The sequence below is a fragment of the Ixodes scapularis genome, unplaced genomic scaffold (assembly GCF_016920785.2).
Source record: "Ixodes scapularis isolate PalLabHiFi unplaced genomic scaffold, ASM1692078v2 PGA_scaffold13__105_contigs__length_92229423, whole genome shotgun sequence".
Taxonomy (NCBI): domain Eukaryota; kingdom Metazoa; phylum Arthropoda; class Arachnida; order Ixodida; family Ixodidae; genus Ixodes; species Ixodes scapularis.
In genome coordinates, this window is record NW_024609839.1 from 36,990,576 (window position 1) to 37,010,571 (window position 19,996).

Genomic DNA, 19,996 nt, shown 5'->3' on the forward strand with positions numbered 1-19,996 from the left:
TTGTAGGCAGAGGAGAGCGAGAGGGACCGATAATGTAAGCTACCTTTGCCAGTTTGTAGGTTGGGAATTTTATAGGATGATCTTATTGGATATACTATAAAAAATGACGTCTAGCGTTTTATGATGGCTTAATATTTCAATCTGGCTGCTACCAATTTTATGGGCATAATTAGGATCAATATCTTCCATTTACTGGTTTAAATAAAATCGCTTTCGTTTTTGCCGTAATTATTTCAAGGCCGTTTTGTTTTGACCATAAAAACTTCTCCAAGACCGCATGAAATGTAATTATTCGCTCACCAAAATTCGTCGCAGTATGAAAATAAATCATCTGCATACATTATGAAACGTGAGTGTTGACGGATGTTGACGATGTCATTTATATACACGTTGAACAGAAGTGGGCCAAGCATAACTGTCCTGTGAAACACCAGACTTCAATAATTGAAACGAATAAATATAACCATTTACTAAGACACACTGCTTGCTGTTTTAAGTATAAATGAATAAGTCCTAAAGACTTGCCTCATACACCATAATATTAATGTGTATTATTGAGCGTTGTATGCTTAAGACAATCGAAAGCTTCGCTAAAGTCAATAAAATATCCCAGTGTAAACTCGCTTTGTTTTATATTTCTTAGTTTTGGTCTATATTAGTCTACAGAGCTACATGTCTTAATAGATTTTTAAGATAACAAAGCGCATTCTGTGGACTTCTCCTTCCAGAAACCGAACTGAAAGTCAGTAACTACTGAATGTTTAAAGGATAAGCCCTATAAACGACGCAAAATAATTTTTCTAGAGCTTCAGAAAATATAGATAGTATGCATATATAGGCTTATAATTTGTAACTACATTTTTATCACCTCATTTATGCAAACAGAAACGTTTGCGAGTTTAATGGAATATGGGAACCTGCCAGTTGACAAGGCAAAGTTAAATAAGTATACTAACACTGATGAAGTTACATCAATCACAATTTTATGGGAATTAATGAATTTTGAATGAGCAGCTTTCTATAGACTTTTAAGTCTTTATTAAGGCATTAAGAAGAGTAAAATCATATTCTACATCATATGTGTAGCTGGCGTGAGCCAGATGAGTCCTGATTTAGCAAATAATGCTGACCAAGTCCATCTTGGAGGAGCAGAACAGTTCATCGGGCTAGTAACACCTGTACCAAGCTAGGCCCAACAATTGAACATCTCACATACATTAAAGTTTGTTCATTTTCCCGGTGCACGACCCAACACCTGGCGCCAGGCCTAACACCCGACGCCAAGCCTATGTCCCGACGCAAGGCCTAAGTCCCGATGCCTGGCCTAAGTCCTGACGCCAGGCCTAAGTCCTAACGCCAGGCATAAGTCCTGACGTCAGGCCTAAGTCCTGACGCCAGGCCTTAGCCCCGACGCCGGGCCTAAATCCCGACTCCAGACCCAAGTCCCAACGCCGCATCTATGGCCACATGCTAGCCTAATAATACCAGGCAATGGACCCCAAGACAGCAGACTAAACAGCAGACCAGAAGAAACACATTTTGAGTGATTGCCTAGCCTTTACACCCTGGTGAAAGGACCAAGTTCAAAAGTCAAGCTAATCTCAGACCAATACAGCAATGACCAGAACCCGAAAATATCCCTCATCCTAGAGGAAAGGTACAAAGTAAGAGTCCCAGAACACTGAATGGGGCGCCGGGGGGGGGGGGGGGGGGGGGGGGGGCAGCGACAAAACAAAAAAGTAACCAGACGGGTTTGTGCTTTTCACACGAGGCTCGTCCTGGAGTCCGAGAAGCGCTGGGGTGCCGGGAGAACGGGACTGTAGCTCCGAGGTGGCACATAAATGCCAGGGTAGAGAGATTGAGCCGCAGGCACCATACCAATGGCCGACTTGTTTGCAGCATTTGTCAACTGCTTGTAGAAGGACAGCACCACCACGAAGAAGTAGCACTAGAAATAAAAATAGTTTCTGTTATAACCATTAGCCGGCTAGTGCAACGAACCTGGGAACATGGTTATTTCTTGATATGAATGCAACGTGTTTACCATAATTGTGTATCGAAATTCCCAAAACCCTTCCAGGTCCCCCCTTATCAATAAACCCTATTCAAAATTGTTATATGTTTCATAGATTATGTGCCGCCGCCATCAGTTCGTCATGCAATTGTGAGCACGCATTCGAGAGGTTCTCTTCAACAGCATTCGGAATGTACTGGGATCAAAACGCATTCCACACGGGCGCTGCATCAGTGTTTGGCGCAAACTCGGAACCACTGATCTCTATGACAATTGCTCGATCGCGCATCCCCGCTTGGTGACTGCAGCGCGAGTAAAGCCACCGGACGGCTATCTTGCATGTCGAAAAATCGCGTTCTTGGAGCGTTGCGGAGGCTGCAGGCAGCGTGCTAAAAGACACGTTTTCTATTCGTTCGTTGAGATTCGCCGAGGAAGTTCTTTAAAACCCTGCGTAAGCCGTGAGACTTGCTGTTCAGAACACGTGGAAATTTTACCGGAAGCGCAGTGCCGCAGGAAAAAAGCACAACACGTCGCAAGCAAGTTTCACCGGTCTCGCGTCGTGATCAAAACTTCCTTTGCACGCCGAAGTGCTGGCTGCGTCTCTGTGCCTTCGCACGCTTGGAAACCGATCAAGAATCGACACCGTGTGGATGTGTTTTGCTCGTCCAATGTGCCTGAAGCCGTATGTGCGTCTGAAGCAGCGTTTTGCTTTACTCTGACGACTGTATTTGTAACTTGCTGCACTTGCGGTCCAGAAACGAGCTTGATCAAAGGTCCAGTGTTGACGGAAGAGGGGGGGGGGGGGAGGTAAATATTTTTTTCGTCGTTAGGCAGTTTACAGAATGCCACGCACAACAGCTCCTCATCACTGATCAGTACTGGCTCATTATCAATCAATCAATCAATCAATCAATCAATCAAATTTATTTTACATTATCATGATATAGTGATGTGGGCTGCACAGGTAAAAAGTCAAAACAATTTTGACTTGACAAGGCCTCTGCAGCCTTACAATTGGCGTACGGTAAAAAAAAACAACAGCAACCAGGGAAATCCAAACAACTGTGACATGGGAAAAGGAAACAGTTATATGGTCAACACTTATATACTGTATTTTGCTGATAGAGGAAGAGTTTTGTCCTTATACACAAAGAACGTACGACGGGTCTAGTGACTGGATGTATACAGGAAATAAAATTTATAAAACGGATGTATTTACAGCTCGCAAAAACAATTTACTTTCTATTGGTGAAAACAAAGTTCTAGAATTTCATTTAGATGTAGGTTTTTAATGTTTGACAAATTATGTTTTTCCCCTTTATTTAAAATAGACGGAAGGTTATAGCTTAACATTTAAAACCCATAGTTCGTATGTTTTAATGAAATTTTCCAGCGCTCCCTTTTCCTAACGTCATAAGGTTAAGAAATGGGAGTTAAATTTGAAATACAAGTAAAAATAGTTCATCACATCAAAGGGCAGCCCTATGTCTTGTGAGGAGAGTATAATCATATGGATCAAGAATAGATGTTAAATGCAGCTCTTTAAATAGAGGAGGAGTGTGCGTGTCAAAAGACAAAATTCGTATTATGCGAACAGCCTTTTTTGAAGGATATGTAAATTGTTTAGGTTTGACGGCGTTGTAGTGCTCCACACCATGCTACAGTAATTTAAAAGGGGTGCAAAAAGAGCTTTATTCATAAACAATTTTAAACGACCAGGTAGTATATTTTTAAACTGGTACAATTTGCCAAGCACTTTTGAAAGTTTTTTGAGCTATGAATTGATAATATGATCACTCCAAGACCTGTGGTTGTTAAAATAAACTGAACCTACTTTCTTGCACTTGACGTTTGAGCGCGGCTCGCCTAATTGCGATTGGTCAAAAGGTTGCACACGACTCTATAGGCCGCGCTTCAAGAATTTTCATTCTCGCCGTTTTGTAGTTTTACCTTTGAAAACCCCCTTTGCTCCACAGCGTTGCGCTATTTGCGCTGCCATGTGACCCATTAGAGTACGTTTAGAACATGGCCATGGTTATTAGTGCATAAGAGCAATCGCCGGAACCGCTGGACGATCCAGAACTCCGTGGCCGATATACGATGCAAAGACGTCTACGTGCGACACACCTTCAAAACTTTGCCGCGCGCCGTCGATTCTTTATCGGTATCCAAGCGTGGGCAGGCACAGACACGCAGCACTTCTGCGTGACAACGAAGCTTTGATCACGCCCGGTGAAACTTGCTTTCGACGAGTTGTGCCTTTTTCCTGCGGCACTGCGCTCCCGTAAAAATTTTCACGTGTTTTCAACGGCAAGTCTCACGGCTTACACTGGGTTTTAAAGAACGTCTTCGGCGAATGACGAAGAACGAGTAGAAAACGTGTCTTCAGCACGCGGCCGCCTGCCTCCGCAACGCTCCGAAAATGCCATTTTTCGATACGCAAGATGGCCATCCGGTGGCTTCACTCGCGGGAGCGGGAAGCGCTATCCTGCAATTGTCATAGAGATCGAGACTCGGAACAAGTCACGGGCTTCACGCCGGAAGCGATGAGACCAACTAATGGCAGCTGTGCATAATCTATGCATCATCTCACAGTTTCAGAAAGGATCCATCGATAGAGGAAAAAAGAAGGCGTGAAACTAGAAATATAATGACTAATGTGGTATTGCACTAACAGAAAACATGCATAAGTAGCAAGATGCATTCTACCTTAGGCCACAAAATGTTCGTTAAAGCCGGCATCGTTGGCCCAAGAATGAATTCGAAAGGTTTGTGGTCCACTCTACTAATTTTATGCAGCATCCAGGCTTTTTTTTTATCAGCTGAGCAGATTTTTAAGGTGCTCGTGGGTATGTTTTTTCACTCCCACTATTTCAAAACTATAGAAAACCTCCGATGGGTCCTCGTTTCTTCAGACGCTGCCGAAATTGACCCTGCTGTCTTCAAGACAATGCTAGATATTATTTAGGAATACTGAGCGGACGCTTACGCAGTGTTTTAAGGTAAATAGGGTTTCGGGGTATTTAAGTTTATTTTAGTGAAATTTGGAGGTCATCACTCCAGGTTTAGCTTTGGAAACTTGGCATTTATAGGAGTCACGTTCCGTAATTTTCATAATTCTTCCAACTTGTGACTAAAGAAGAATAATACCTGCACACAAATACACCGAAAGATGCAAAACGTCATTCCTACTGCAAACTTTATTTCCATAAAATATTTTAACAAAAATCAAGTGAGTGTGCAGAGCAGCTGAGTTTAAGGAGTTCCTTTTCCAATGTCCTTCTACTAAGTGCGCCATCTTTTACCACAGTCTCAGGTAATTTTTAACGTAATAAAACATCTGGTATCTGGATTGATTCCATCTTTATGTGGATGGCAAGTTCGTCTGCTTCTTGCGCAGGGGGGTAGCGGTGACGTCAGAACGCCGAGCCCTGATCGGCTGATTGCGACCCCCTATCCGAGCGTCGTCTGCTCCTTTGCAACGTCGTCTGCGTCTCTCTTACCCTTCCTGCGACTTTCGGAAGTGCAGAGGCCAGAGGCCAGGTTCACAAAACGATCTTACGCCAGAAATATGCGTAAGACAAAACTTGAGAACAAATTCGTATTCACGAAACGAAATTTTCGTAAGTTTTGCGCAGGTTACGACGAAATTCTACGACAGCTCCGAAACTGTCTTACGCACTTCGTACGATCAATGCAGCAAGGCGGACAGCGTCGCGGTCGCGACGACCAACGGGCGTTTATTTTTCTACGTGCGCTTCTCACGCGTCCCGACTTCAAGCAGCAAGAAAAAAGCAAAAAGTACTTGAGACAGACCACGACGTACAAGAACGCTGGATCCACAAACAGCCGGGAAAAGCTCACACGGCCACGATTCCACCGACAACGACCAAGCGAGCTTGGCAGATAGGCCTAGCAGGCACTCCGACTCGGCGACCGTCTGCCCACGACCGGTTGGCGTGCTGAATGGAATATGCCCGCGCGACCCTTGTGAACCCTTCCCGTCTTATACTTTGATCGCTGACTTCAATTTTAGATTAAGAGGTCAATCTCTTCCTCTTGTCATCTCCTTGTTTTCCGAGGCAACGGTGACTCGCCGGTAAAAAAGCGGTGAATCTCCGACAGACACAGGAAAGGTAAAGCAGCCATCGCTTTGACTAGCAGACGTAATGCAGACGACGTTAACTGCGCCGACCCGCCGACGCCGTTAAAGAGTGAGGAGTCTCGCCGCACAAGAAAGGCGGGAAAAAGTATTTGGGAGGGAACTTGCGGACACTAATCACCCTCACTCTCGGTTCTTAGCAAACAAACCTCGGCGCCTCCGGACGCCTCGCCAGCGAGTCCTTTGACTTCCCTCCTTGATGCGCGTCTGCTAGTTTTTAGACAAAAACAACGTACCGCTCGAGTTATTTTGTCTGCCCTCTCTGAAAGGCGAAGTCGAGCTCGCTCGACTTCCGAAAGTTGCAGGAAAGGTAAGACGACGCAGACGACGATGCAAAGGAGCAGACGATGCTGAGATAGGGGGTCGCGATCAGCCAATCAGGGCTCGGCGTTCTGACGTCACCGCTACTTCCTTTCTCATGCGCAGAAGACGAAAATGAGCCCACTTGCGAGGCGTATTAAGATGCTACAACCTCCTTCCCATAAGAGGCCGAGGTGCTACAATTGTCTAAACTCGAAATCAGAACAGTGGCTAGGACAATTTCACATACTTCAAGTGCCTTCTTTTGTCTTGAGCTGATGCTGAATTGCCCCTTCGTAAAGGGCACACTCTAAACATTCCTAATATAAACGGCTGCGTAACACCGATGGGACTGGGCGACAGCGTGGGTGCCTGGCAAACTTTGCCCCCCTTTCTTACAGCTATGGTGCATGAAATGAGTCTAACTGGTGCGTTTACTCCGCCCTAAAAAGTGGTCCCTCGATTTTTGCCCGATGACATGATACAGGTGTCAAGCCACCATCCTGGCTTCGTCACTGTACCGAATACTATGGATGTGGCCGACGCTTTTATGCTGCAGATCGCTCTCAAGCCTGACAGTGCACATAAATTTTGTAAGCCAAGAGTTGGGACGTCCCGACGACAGCAACACTTGCGCTCCTCGTGCTTTTTTTTCTTCTAGAAGATTTCCGATTAACCGCCAGAATCACGTCACCTGACATCATGACACTCCGGCTCTTGTGATGCCCTATGTTCCACTCTGGGAACACTTTTGAAGCATGAACGCAATGGCGGAAAAGAATGCTAGAGGCCAGTCGGAGAGTCATTCCAGACACTGTACTACAGCTTTCCGAGACAGATGTCTCAGCCAGTCACGGAGAAACACTCACCCTAGAGCCACTAAATAAGCTGCGCTTAGAGTATCGGCAATCCGTTCCCCGACATTGTTGTGGGCGCTGCCATTTTGGCTCGTATGCAGAACAGACGCAACGGCCGATCGTCATGATTCAAAAGTGCGACTTCCTCAGCATTAGATTTGGTGTTAGGAAGGTCATGTAATACTGCTTTGCTCTGTCGCGAACGGTTTAAACATTTGTGGAGGGCGGAAAAGCATTTCCTGTGATTTCAGATAAAGCTTCAGATAACTGGCAACCATGATTTTAAGCCACAATATGGCCAAGTGTCGTTACTCTGAAGCGTAGCTTATTTAGTGGCACTAACTCACCCTAATGCACAACGAGACAAAGAGAGAGCAGATGATTCCAAGGACCTGGCTGCCATCCTGCAATCCAAGCAGAAATGTTGCGGAACAATTTAGTGCAACAAGGTTGGCAGACACAATTCAGTGAGCATGATGGCATAGATATGTAAGAAATGAAAGTGGGGAGAAAAGAGGGATAAAGACCTGCACATGTCAGCCTTCTTCTCTATTTGTTCCCGTTCTTTCATTTCATAGAGTTCATAATACAATAACAGCGTCATTAAAGGGATACTGACAGGGTATTTATGCTCGCCAAGGTTTTTATTTGTACATAATATATGAGAGCCCAACTACACGTAGCATAATTTTCAGCTAGAAATTCCTTGTCTTTCTGCCTGAAACCCCGTCGATCCAGAACTGGCCGGTTTGAGTCGCGCTCACTCTGCTCTCTGTGATCACGTGCCGTTCTCTATGGTAGTCGCACTGGCAATCCCACTGGGCCCTGGCAACACATACACCAAATATAATAAAAACTGTGGGTTACCGAACGCACTGACTCGATATTAAGGATATAAAAATATATGATACGCGTTTTTTGTGGCTTCTAAGAAACTACAGAAGCGTTTATCGAAAAAAAGAAAAGAAGTTGTCCAGAAAACCTGAAAAAGTCTGCGCACCCTCAGAGTAATTATCAACATGGCGTCGTATCGCGGGAGTCGCCGGCTGGACAGCTGAATGAAGCGGACTAAACGAAGGGGGCGGTCAGCGGGCGTGGGACCTCCACTTCAGAACTATTTTTCGCGGTACCGTTGAATCTGTCTAGCTTCGAAAGAGAAACTGTTTACCAATCAAAACAATTAGGATTTATTCCGTACGACACGCCCGACCACTAAGCAGATTCGCACGAAGATGTCGCCGAGTCGCCGCCCCTTGTCCTGGCTGAAAACCTTGCTCGTTTTACGAACAGGAATTGCTAAAATTTTAAAAACGCGAAAATTGCGTTTCTGTGCAAAGTGCGACGTGCACGTTTTTCGCCTCCTTCAAACAGAAAAAAAAGAAGAAAAAAGCGCTTGGGTGTAGTTACGTGACTTCCGGCAACTCTCTCCTCCTCTACATCTCTTTTTTCTCCCCAGTCAAGTTTTAGTTTCGAGCAGATTCGTTTTACAGCGGAGCTGTTAAGGGCTAGTTTCCCGAGTTTAGTGTCCGGTACCAAACAAATGTCGACACAAAACTACACAAAACTCTGTACAGCTAAGGCCACCTATGAGCGACGGCGGCAGCCAGACAACCAGTCTCGTTGCCGCTGTCGCTCATAGATGGTGGCAACCTTTCCAGCTATCATAGAAGAATGGATAGTCGGGCGAGTTGGTGGGAAGTCATCGCAGGAAACAGCGCGAGAAACAGACGAGGACGAAGAAGAAACACAAGGGACGAGCCATCGTTAGGACGAGCGTACAGCTTCGCTGGTCTTCCTTCTTCACCAAAGTGGAAAGGCTAAATTTCTTTTCTAGCTCAATTAAAATATATTTGCCGCTGTAGCAAGATATTGATTGGGTAGTCTTCTAAAACCATATGAAATCGCCTGGCAAAATGCAAACAAGCATGGGAGGGGGTTATGTCAGTGTCGCTCTGGCGCTGGGTTTTTTGTTTTAGCTGTTTAATCTAAACACACTTGTGGAATACTCAGGCTTTAGGCTCAGGGTATGCTATTTATTATCTCATAAATAAAAATAGCTGTTGAAAAAATAGAAAATTAAAAAGGCCATGGAGCGATTTTTTTCGCATTTATTAAATACTACTCAAAACCACTCCCAACGTTAATAACCGAACAAACTTGCCTTAGTTTTTCTTTCTAAGCAATGGCAGTCGGTAAATATATTCGAAAAATATAACCATCACTCATCGATCCTCAACTCGGAGATGGAACAAGCGGCGACGTGACCTGGTGCCTGTCCTATTCCGCCAACGTTAATCATATATCCACGCGCTGGGGTCGGCGAAGTAGAATAGGCGTGCAGAGCTCCAGGCATTGTTTGAGCTCGGCTATTCTCATCACCGCAGTCGGACACGAGCCACTACCCGAATGTCCACCGAGGCATTGATTGTTACGAGCCGAAGTCGAGTGCTCGCGCAATTATCGTGTCAGATTCATGAGCCGAGCTCGACTGTCGTCAAGCGGGTGGTTTGGATCCCACAATTACGTCATCGAGTCTTGCGAAGGCAATGCTAAAAGAAATAGTCCCTTTTATCCTTGCAATTTCACCACGACTAAGAAGCTTCTATATCAATGATGGTTCGTGCAAGTATACTTGGGACAGACTACAATCTGTACGCCTTTGTAAAAGTATGAACATTTCAACCCGATATCGTTTTTTGACCCCTCAAAGGTTATGTCAAGACCAACATTCAAATTTTCCCTCTCTCTCCAGTGGAGTATCGTCACATGTTGTATAACTTTCAAGTCAAGAAGCCAGTCCAAAAACTGCAGCATTTCTCGCAAAGACAACTTCAACGATGGCACACTTGACAGACCCAAGGCTACAGACAACTCACGTCGCCTACGACCCCAAGCAGCAAGTTGTGAATGGGCCATCGCTGGCAAGTGCACTCTGGCCAACGAGATTTTCAATGGCCCAAGGTTGGTTAAAGTGCTTGGCGTAAGCAGTGTTTTGGTCCTTGTCTGGTGATTGGCCATTCACTTTTGGTAAGTCACTTTCGGTCAGCCACTGGCCATTCACTTTGGGCCAGTCACTGGCCATCAGAGGTGTAGCCAAGGAGGGTGTTCCCGGGTCAGAATATTGCACGTCTCAATGTCCAACGAGACGAAATGTCCTACGGGTAAAAATGTTCAATATTGGACATTTCGACTCGATGGGCATTTCATCTCGTTGGACCTTCGACCTGGATGGAAATTTCTCTCGTTGGACATTTTGACTCGTTGGACATTTTGATCCAATTGGATATTTCGACTCGGTGAACGCTTTGACCCGATGGTTATCTTCACCCGTTGAACATCTACGTCAACGATATATCGTTGACGTAGACTCTGACACTGCATGGTGTTGATACAGACGTCTTTTGATATTCCGAATACTTACATGTGCCCCGGGTTTTCGTTAAAAGGTTTTATTGTTACATTTTAGCAAAAAAAGAAAAAGGAGGACAGGAAGATTAGGTGTACCCACAGAGCGCTGTTTTATGAGACCACTTGCGGAAATTTGACTATCTTTTGTTTTGGGGAGAACAGAATATTTTGAATTCGTGAAAATAAATTCTAATATACGTTGCGGACGCTGGAAGACAGCTAAAATTCATTCCTAGCGGTTGGAAGAAAATGGCAAATTCCAGATTAGTTTTCTGATTAAAAGGTTGTGGGCGATATTTTTTTCAATGAACAAAAGAGGCTTGTTCCTGGTAACGGACGCTATTGATCGTTATGTACTCGCGGGCTTTGTTCACTACCATTTCAGCACTGAAAATTTCCCAGCATTGCCTAAAATGAATCGTCCATTTGCAATCCATGGCCCCGTCGCATTGCCGCGCGTGCGAAGACATTTGCCGAATTCTAGCCAAATTTTTTTTGCCGAATCTTTGCCGAACTTTCCTGTAAACGTTGGACATGTGCCGAACTTTGCCGAATTTGAAGTTCGGCACCTTCGGTCTATCACTACATAAAATCAACACTTCTGGCCAGACCCTTGCCGGCCGTGTTTTTGTCTCCGGCGGCCAAGCTGAAACAGATAGTGGCCGGACCTTTGCCGGCCGTGTCTATGTTTATGTGTCCAAGAACTTGCCAGTGGCGAAGCTGTCCGGATACTGGCCAACCGTTCGACGATCGAAGGTGACCTTTGGGTGCTGCTGGGGACGGTACTGATCATGATGAAAAAAAGGATGGCCAGGACCACGAGGACCATAGCATGAAACACCAGGTAAGGCAGGATGTAGAGTCGCTCATCCTACGAAGATAAAAATAAACAAAACATAAAACATAAAGCAACAAATTTTTTCTTTTTGTATTGGACCTGCTCTCTCAGGGTTACCCCACCGTGCATGACATTTTCATGCTTTTTTGACGGCTTATGACTTTCTTTTTATGTATGTTAGATTTATAAAGTTAATGTCAAATTAAAGAGTTGTTTTTCAACGATACTTTAATGTCTCGATATTACGATTATTTTTAGTGGTTAGTTATTTATTTGGCTTTTAATAGACCGCAGTCTCTAATATTGAAAAAATTATTTCTCGAGTTATAACGTCCCATTATCCACGATATTTTACGTGAGCGTTCGGTTGGATGCAATAAAGTAAAAAATAAACAACGAACTGTACAGATAATGTGTATCTTAAAATAAACAATAAAGTTTAAAATTGTACTTTTTTATGGCGCTCTAAAAACGGAATCACGTCAACTAATTGAAATAACGAGTCATTAAATTATAAAGCATCCTTCGATATTACAATTTCCAGAACTTCCATATTGATATGTTACACGTTAATAATGTTATAAGACCTGAAACTTTTCCCATTGAGTTACGGCAAATTGTAGTTTCTTATTATAAAATACAGATGGCGACACGTGTTCAAGAAGAGCTTGATGTGCATTTTCCGTTGTGTGCCGCTTGGAACGCCACGGGAAAGGCAAAAAAAGCGCCAGATGTCAGGGTGTCAAATGCCTGGATGCTCGCAGTGAGCGAGCCAGATATGTTAGAACAACAAGCGCGAGACTGCTGATGCACCGCAGCTCCTTTTCGCGCGTTCTACTCTGCGTCGGTTCACATGCCGGTCGCGATCCAAATGAAATGGGCGCCATGAAATGCATTCTGCCATTTCAAATTCCGCCAAGTATGCGAAAACATTTTAATGTTTTTATCACTTGCGAAAATCATTTTCGCAATCAAACTATGCTTGTCGGAATGGTTCGAATATCTTTTGTTTCAAAAACCACCTTGGTGGCTCTTAAGTAGCAATGATATTAAAACAAAACACAAAAAATTAAATCGTATCGGTGTCTCTGAGCTAACGCGCTGGCCCATAAATATATATTTGTCGGATTTAAATATCGGCCGAGGTGCCCCCAATCCGACGGAGGCCAATCTGAGATTTCGGTTGCACGTCAAAAGATCTCCAGGGTAGCTAAACTCGTGGAGCAAAACATTCTTCTCTTTCTGACGCAGCGGGGGGAGTGACCAAAAGAACTCCGCAAAGTTTCCTCCTCCCTGCGCGCGCTCAACTTCGCAACTTTTGGGGAAAAATCCCCCGTGATCCCTAGGCGGTGCGGTGCACGAGAGCACGAGACAGCGCGCAACCCCAAGATTTTAGGACACTATCTACTTGCGCCCTCTCTTGGTAGGTGTGGAATATCGCTGAAAAACAGTCGAATCTAGCGATCTGAATAAAATCACGCAAAGTTCCCCCGGAATTATTGAGATCATTGTGATTGATAACATCAGGAAAATTTTCACCACTTTGTTACTCTTTCTCTAGGTTCCTAGGAAATAAGAGTAATTTCCCCCATAGACTGCCATTGAAATCTCGCTTTATTTTTCACGTTCAGTGAGTTAATAAAGCAACCCCTCAATATTTCAATAAGTTCCCGCAGGTATATATTCTAGAAGATTTATGCTATCGAAATGTTCAAGCAGTTTTCATGTATATTAATTATCCCAGGTTCCCAGCGAGATAATTCATTACACCTGTAGCTTGAGCCGCGTAAAGGCATCTTTCCAACAAGAAGAGGAGTGCTACGGGAAAGACTACCTTACACTCGTCAGCAAAGGCGCACTTTTTGGCGATGTGCGCCTTTGCTGGGAACCTACAGAAAATACCTCAGACGTTTGAAAGTTCTTAAAACATGTACCCTGGTAACTGCTCAATAGGATTCCCGGGAACTTTGCGAGAGACGTCTTGGTTGCCGATATACGCAGCGCTGAAGTAGGCTCTTTTGACAAGATCTCTCCCCGAAGGAGTGAACCGCGCATTTTTTGGCGAAGTGCGCCTCCGCTGGGAACCTACAGAGAACGCCTCAGATGTCTGAAAATTCTTAAAACATGTACCCTGGTAACTGTTCAATATGATTCCCGGGGAACTTTGAGAGATGCGTCTTGGTTGCCGAGATACGTAGCACTGAAGTAGGCTCCTTTGACAAGATCTCTCCCCGAAGCAGTGAACCGCGCATTTTTTGGCGAAGTGCGCCTCCGCTGGGGACCTATAGAGAACGCCTCAGACGTCTGAAAATTCTTAAAACATGTACCCTGGTAACTGTTCAATATGATTCCCGGGGAACTTTGGGAGATACGTCTTGGTTGCCGAGATACGTAGCGCTGAAGTAGGCTCCTTTGACAAGCTCTCTCCCCGAAGCAGTGAACCGCGCATTTTTTGGCGGAGTGCGCCTCCGCTGGGAACCTACAGAGAACGGCTCAGACGTCTAAAAAGTATTAAAACATGTACCCTGGTAACTGTTCAATATGATTCCCGGGGAACTTTGGGAGATACGTCTTGGTTGCCGAGATACGTAGCGTTGAAGTAGGCTCCTTTGACAAGCTCTCTCCCCGAAGCAGTGAACCGCGCATTTTTTGGCGAAGTGCGCCTCCGCTGGGAACGTACAGAGAACGCCCCAGACGTCTGAAAATTTTTAAAACATGTACCCTGGTAACTGTTCAATATGATTCCCGGGGAACTTTGCGAAATACGTCTTGGTTGCTGAGGTACGTGGCACTGAAGTAGGCTCCTTTGACAAGATCTCTTTCCGAAGCAGTGAACCACGCATTTTTTGGCAAAGTGCGCCTCCACTGGGAACCTACAGAGAACGCCTCAGACGTCTGAAAATTCTTAAAACATGTACCCTGGTAACTGTTCATTATCATTCCCTGGGAACTTTGCGAGATACGTCTTGGTTTCCGAGATACGTAGCGCTGAAGTAGGCACCTTGGACAAGATCTCTCCCTGAAGCAGTGAACCGCGCATTTTTTGGCGAAGTGCGCCACCGCTGGGAACCTACAGAGAACGGCTCATACGTCTGAAAATTCTTAAAACATGTACCCTGGTAACTGTTCAATATGATTCCCGGGGAACTTTGCGAGATACGCCTTGGTTGCTGAGGTACGTGACACTGAAGTTGCCTACGTTTATGGAAATGATCAAACCGCTGAGTGTTTTGCCAAGGTACGGCTCAGCTGAGAACCTGTGGAAAAATTGCAAAGTCTTGGTCATGGTGACAAAGCTGAAGGGCACAGAATGTTCGTGCGCAAAGATTGGCGAAGATTGACATATTATGTGTCAATGGACGCAGAAATACGGGTTCGAGAGTAAATGGATCTGTCGCCCTTTCTCACTTCGTGCTGGCCGAGAGGAGAGGGACGAAGGCTTCTTTGTATTTACCTCAGGTCGAAAGATAATCGTAAATATAAACAAAAGTGGTTTAGAGGGAGCTTGATCTAGGTCACCTCGACACAATAGTCTATTCACTTGCTGAGTCAGCGCCCACAAACATGGGCGCCACACGATAAAGCAACGCTTTTATTCGAGAGCTCTCTAAGAAATAAAAGAAGGCAAAGCAAACTCGCCGATCGGATAACCGCTTTTGCCTTCAGCGGTCATGCTTGTCTGTAGTGAGTCGACATTAAAAGACGCAGTGGACATGCCTGCGGCCAGGGGACGCTCGTCTTCTAGCCATGTACTCTCGAACCAATATTTCTGCGTCCATTGTTGTGGAAGCTTTGCGTGGTAGGACGTCATGCTTTGCGTTGTTGGCGTTAAGTATTGCGTGGTGGGATGTTAGGCTTTATTTGGTACTTTATGCTTCTAAAGTGTAGTATTATTATCTAGTGTGGGAGGTCCGATGTTTCTCTGCAACTGCATACACAAATAAAATGTCAATCTTTGCCAATCTTTGCGCGCGCACATTTTATGCCTTTCAGCTTTGTCAGCATGACCAAGACTTTGCAATTTTTTTCTTTCGCTCTCGGCATGTTCGTACACGTTCCGCGTTGGTTTGAGATGCTGGAACTGGCGGAGGCCCGCCTTCCTGCTTTTCCCTCTCAAGCTTCTTCCATCTGCTCTACTTCCACATACATTCGGCATTCGTCTGCCTCGTAGGAGCCCCAGCAGTGCAACGTATTGGACTCCAGCTGCTCTTTATATAGGCTGAAAGGTCGGAGCACTGCAGTCGATTTTGCCTTATATTGCCGCGCGCTCGGTTACTCGGTTCTAGAAGATTCGCGTCTATAGGGTATATTCACTTGCTGAGTCATCACCCACAAACATGGCCGCCCAGCGATAAAGCGGAACTTGTATTCGTGAGCTTGGTGAAAAATAAAAGAAGGCAAAGCAAACTCGCCTATCGGAAAACCGTTATGGCCTTCGGCGCCCATGCTTGTGTGTAGTGACTCGACATTCAAAGGCGGTCTGATGTCATGTGAATAGACTCTTTCTCCGGGCGTAGCGTCTATCATTTCGTTCCCTTTCCTGGTTTTGGAAAGTTCCAACTCATTCTCACCCCGCACGCCCGACGCTCCAAGCTTCCGCGCCGAATGTTCGAGATGACGTTGTCACGCTTGATAAGGAGCCACGCGTGACCTCGTCGAGCCAGTCTTGCTCTCCCTCGCTCTGACGCCGCAACTCGCCGCCGCGTAACCGCGTACTGCTGTTCCGACGCCCCTTATTTCTTTCGTTCTGTTGGCACAAGTTCGCCCCATTAAACTTTCAGTTTAAACGTGACCTTCGCCGCCTCATCGTTTGCCCTTCGCGACAATATGGTGATAACGTGATATCAGGCGACATGTGACTTGATTCAACGCTTTAACGTATAGAGCGTATTCATATGACGTCAGACTGTCTTTTAATGTCCAGTCACTACACACCAGCATGGCCGCCGAAGGCAAAAGCGGTTACCCGATTGGCGGGTTTGCTTTGCCGTTTTTATTTTTCTCAAAGCTCACTGCTAGCTTTATTGTTTGGTGGCCATGCTTGTGCGATGACTCAGCACGTCAATAGACCCTCTACACATGACGTCCTACATCGTCCATCTATTGAAACGTCTGTCGCAGTGACCGCCGATGGCTGTGCCAAGAGCTCAGTTGATTCTGTTTCTGGCTGCCGATAGGAGCGGACGCAGAATGGGCTCCGTGCGAGCAGCGATAGCGGCCGTTCAAGGCCGCGGTGACTCGGCAACTACCGTACCGAAGGAATATAGGATTGTTCTGCCCCCGCTGCCTACCGGTGAGGCGATGAAGCGTGCAGTTATACTACACTGCGACATCGCCGGACGACCATACAGGATTGAAGATTTCCGGAAGCCGTTGAAAGACGTCGGTGTGATCCGCGAGGTCGCCGGAATCGGGGCATATCAGATGTCTCATGTCTGGCTCCTAGATATGCGCTCGGACGAGGCGAAGAAGAAGCTGCTCGACGCTGGGCAGCTGCTTGTCAAGGAAAAGACCTGCCTTGTCGTGGACCCTACAAGGCAAGAAGTTCGTCTGAAATTGCACTGGGTTGCATATGACGTGTCCAACGACACAATACGACGAGTCTTCGGAGAGTACGGCGAGGTAAAGGAGGTGGCGCGGGAAAAGTGGAGGGTGCCCGACTTCGAAGGCGTCGAGTCTACCACTCGGCTCGTCCGCTTGGTGCTTCGTGAAGGTGTCACACTCGACCGGCTCCCGCACCAGCTGCGCCTCGGCAGTGGCACGGTGTTGGTGGTGGTCCCTGGAAGGGCTCCGATTTGTCTACGGTGCCGTACCAAGGGGCATATACGGCGTGACTGCCATGTACCCAGGTGTGCCGAGTGCCGCGCATACGGACACGTGCAGGCAGACTGCACCCGCTCGTATGCGGGCGCAGTCGGGCGTGGTACGGACGGGGACCAGAACGAGCTCCTTATGGACGAGGACGAGGCGGAACGCGCGGCGGCGCCTGATGTGACTCAACCCGAGCCGGCCCCCGAGACGAGTGGTGGGAAGCCAGAGGAGGGAACGTCAACTCCAAACACTGGGACCCGACAACCGGCGTCGCCGGAGACAGTCCCCAAGGACGTGGACGCCGCTGGAGAGGGCGCTTCAGCTCACGGAGACAACAGCAGCTCCTCTGGGATGGAAGTCGAGGAGGCGACGTCAAAGCGCCGCTGTGACGATCTTCTCGCGGCATCGCAGGAGCGACGGCTATGTCAGCTGGAAAAGCAGTGGAAAGTCAGCGGTTCTTCTGAGAAGAAGATGAGAGTCGCCAGCTTGCCACGGCCGTCGTCGCTTCCACGCGGCGATAAGCAGGCTCCTTGAGCACTGGCGGGATGGGAACACACCGGGCCGGCCGTGGAACTAGAGTGGTAAGCGCCGTGCGCTCCGTCTGTGCCTATACACTAGACCAGGGGTGGCCAGGCTGACCCAGCCTAACAGCCGCAGAGAAAACCACGAAACTTCCATGAGCCGCGGCGGGGGGGGGGGGGGGGGGGGGGGGGGGGGGGGGGAGGGGGGGGGGGGGAGGGGGGGGGGGAGGGGGGGGGGGGAAGGCAAATTTTTGCTTAGAGCAATAAACGCAACTGGAACAGCTTTCAATCTGTTCAAGTCAAAAGCAGTCCAACTGTACGCAAGGTAGCAGTAGCACAAGAATACCAAGCCGCAACCTGTCTTTCGATTTTGAACGCGTTGCATTTCTCTTTTTGGGTAAGTGCTTGTGTGACCGAGAGAAAGGCGGGAAAGTATGTGTGTGTGGGGGAAGGGGGGGGGGGGCGTAGAGGAGGGAGCCGCGAGCCACATTTTAACACGCGAAGAGCCGCATGCGGCTCGGGAGCCGCAGCTTGGCCACCCCTGCACTAGACTATGGTTTCTTTAGAAAGGTCCCTCCGAATTGCTACCCTTAATGTTCGAGGGCTCGCAGCCAGAAGACGACAAAGCCAGCTGTATCGCCTTGTAACAGAGCAGGACCTAGACATAGTCGCTGTTCAGGAGACGAAAGTCGAGAGTGAGGACGGTACGGAGCGTATGGTGCGCCCTTTTACAACGCGTTATGACGTTTGCGTTAGTCACGCGAATGGGACGTCAGCGGGGTGTGTTCTTTTCGTTCGCCAGTGTTTAGGAGCAGTTATTCAAACTGTAACGACGTGTGAGTTGGGAAGGCTTGTGGTTTGTGATTTTTCTTTATCAGGTTTGGAATGGCGCGTTATTTCCATATACGCACCTACCAGAGTTGACGAGAGGCGTGTATTTTTTGAGAATATTCGGCAGTATTGTGACACCCAGCGACTCGTTATTTTGGATGGCGATTTTAATTCTGTATGCTCAGCACACGATAAAACCAGCTCCTCTTCTCATAATGACGCTAGCACAGAGGTTTTGAGGGCCATAATAAATGATTTTGACCTAGAAGACGTTGGGGAATGTGTTAGTAACGGTCGGGGTGTTCAGTTCACCCACTTTCAAGGCACAAGCCACGCCCGCTTAGACAGAGTGTACGTCTCGCTGGAATTAATTCCGTTATGTCGCGATTATGTTGTGAGTCCTGTCTCCTTCAGTGACCATTGTCTGGTTAAGTTTTGTATCGGTGGTAAAACTGAAAATAGGAAAACCTTTAAATGGGAATTATGGAAATTGAACAGTAAGCTATTGGAGGATGTCGCTTTCATGGAGTTTGTCAAGCAAGCTGTAGAAAAGTTAAGTACAGGAAACAAATTTGAATGTGGAGCTCACTGGGAAATTTTTAAACAGCAACTAAAAATGAGGGCGTTAGAAAGAGCTGGTATAATTAAACACGAAGAAAGAAAGAACGAAACGTTATGGCGCTCGAACTTGCAGACGTTGGTCAAAGAGGAATGCAGAAATCCCGGAGCATTTAAAGATGACATTCATTCTTTGAAAGAAAAAATAGAGCTTCTAGATAAAAACCGTTATCGCGGGGCACTCGTGAGAGCGCGAGCCGAACGGTTGACTTTGGGGGAGGCTCCCACTAAACGAGCGCTGAGCATCGAGAAAAGCTACGCCCGGCGAAATGTGATAACCGAGATTGAACGTGACGGGGCAATTACAAGCGAGAAAGCGGAAATCGAGCGTGCGTTTTTCGATTATTATAGTAAATTATTCGCACCTAGTGCGGTTGATCTCGATGGTTTCAAAAATGATTTCTTACCTTTCATGCCGCGATTAGATAATGCGACAAAGGAGTTTCTAGAAGCCCGGATCACAGTCGAGGATGTGGTGACCGCTATTGAAGCTCTGAACCCAGGAAAATCTCCTGGTCCTGACGGACTCAGCGCCGCATTATATAAAGCCTTGAAGCATGAATTTTCTGTAGTTTTAGCTGATGTTTTCAATGAGGCTTTTGACCTTGGTGTTCTCCCTCCCTCCTTTTTGTCGTC

At 46.7% G+C, this 19,996-nt stretch overlaps 1 protein-coding gene across 1 annotated transcript in view; it reads right to left on the reverse strand.

Moving 5' to 3' along the window:
• Positions 1-1,762: 1,762 nt before the first annotated feature.
• The window catches only part of LOC121835428, a 115,854-nt gene continuing 97,620 nt past the window's right edge, over positions 1,763-19,996 (reverse strand). The window contains exons 2-4 of the mRNA XM_042289610.1: positions 11,451-11,612; positions 7,681-7,737; positions 1,763-1,948 (exon numbers count right to left, since the gene is read on the reverse strand). Of these exons, the coding sequence (XP_042145544.1) occupies positions 1,763-1,948; positions 7,681-7,737; positions 11,451-11,612 (405 nt within the window). The remainder of the gene's footprint in view (positions 1,949-7,680; positions 7,738-11,450; positions 11,613-19,996) is intronic.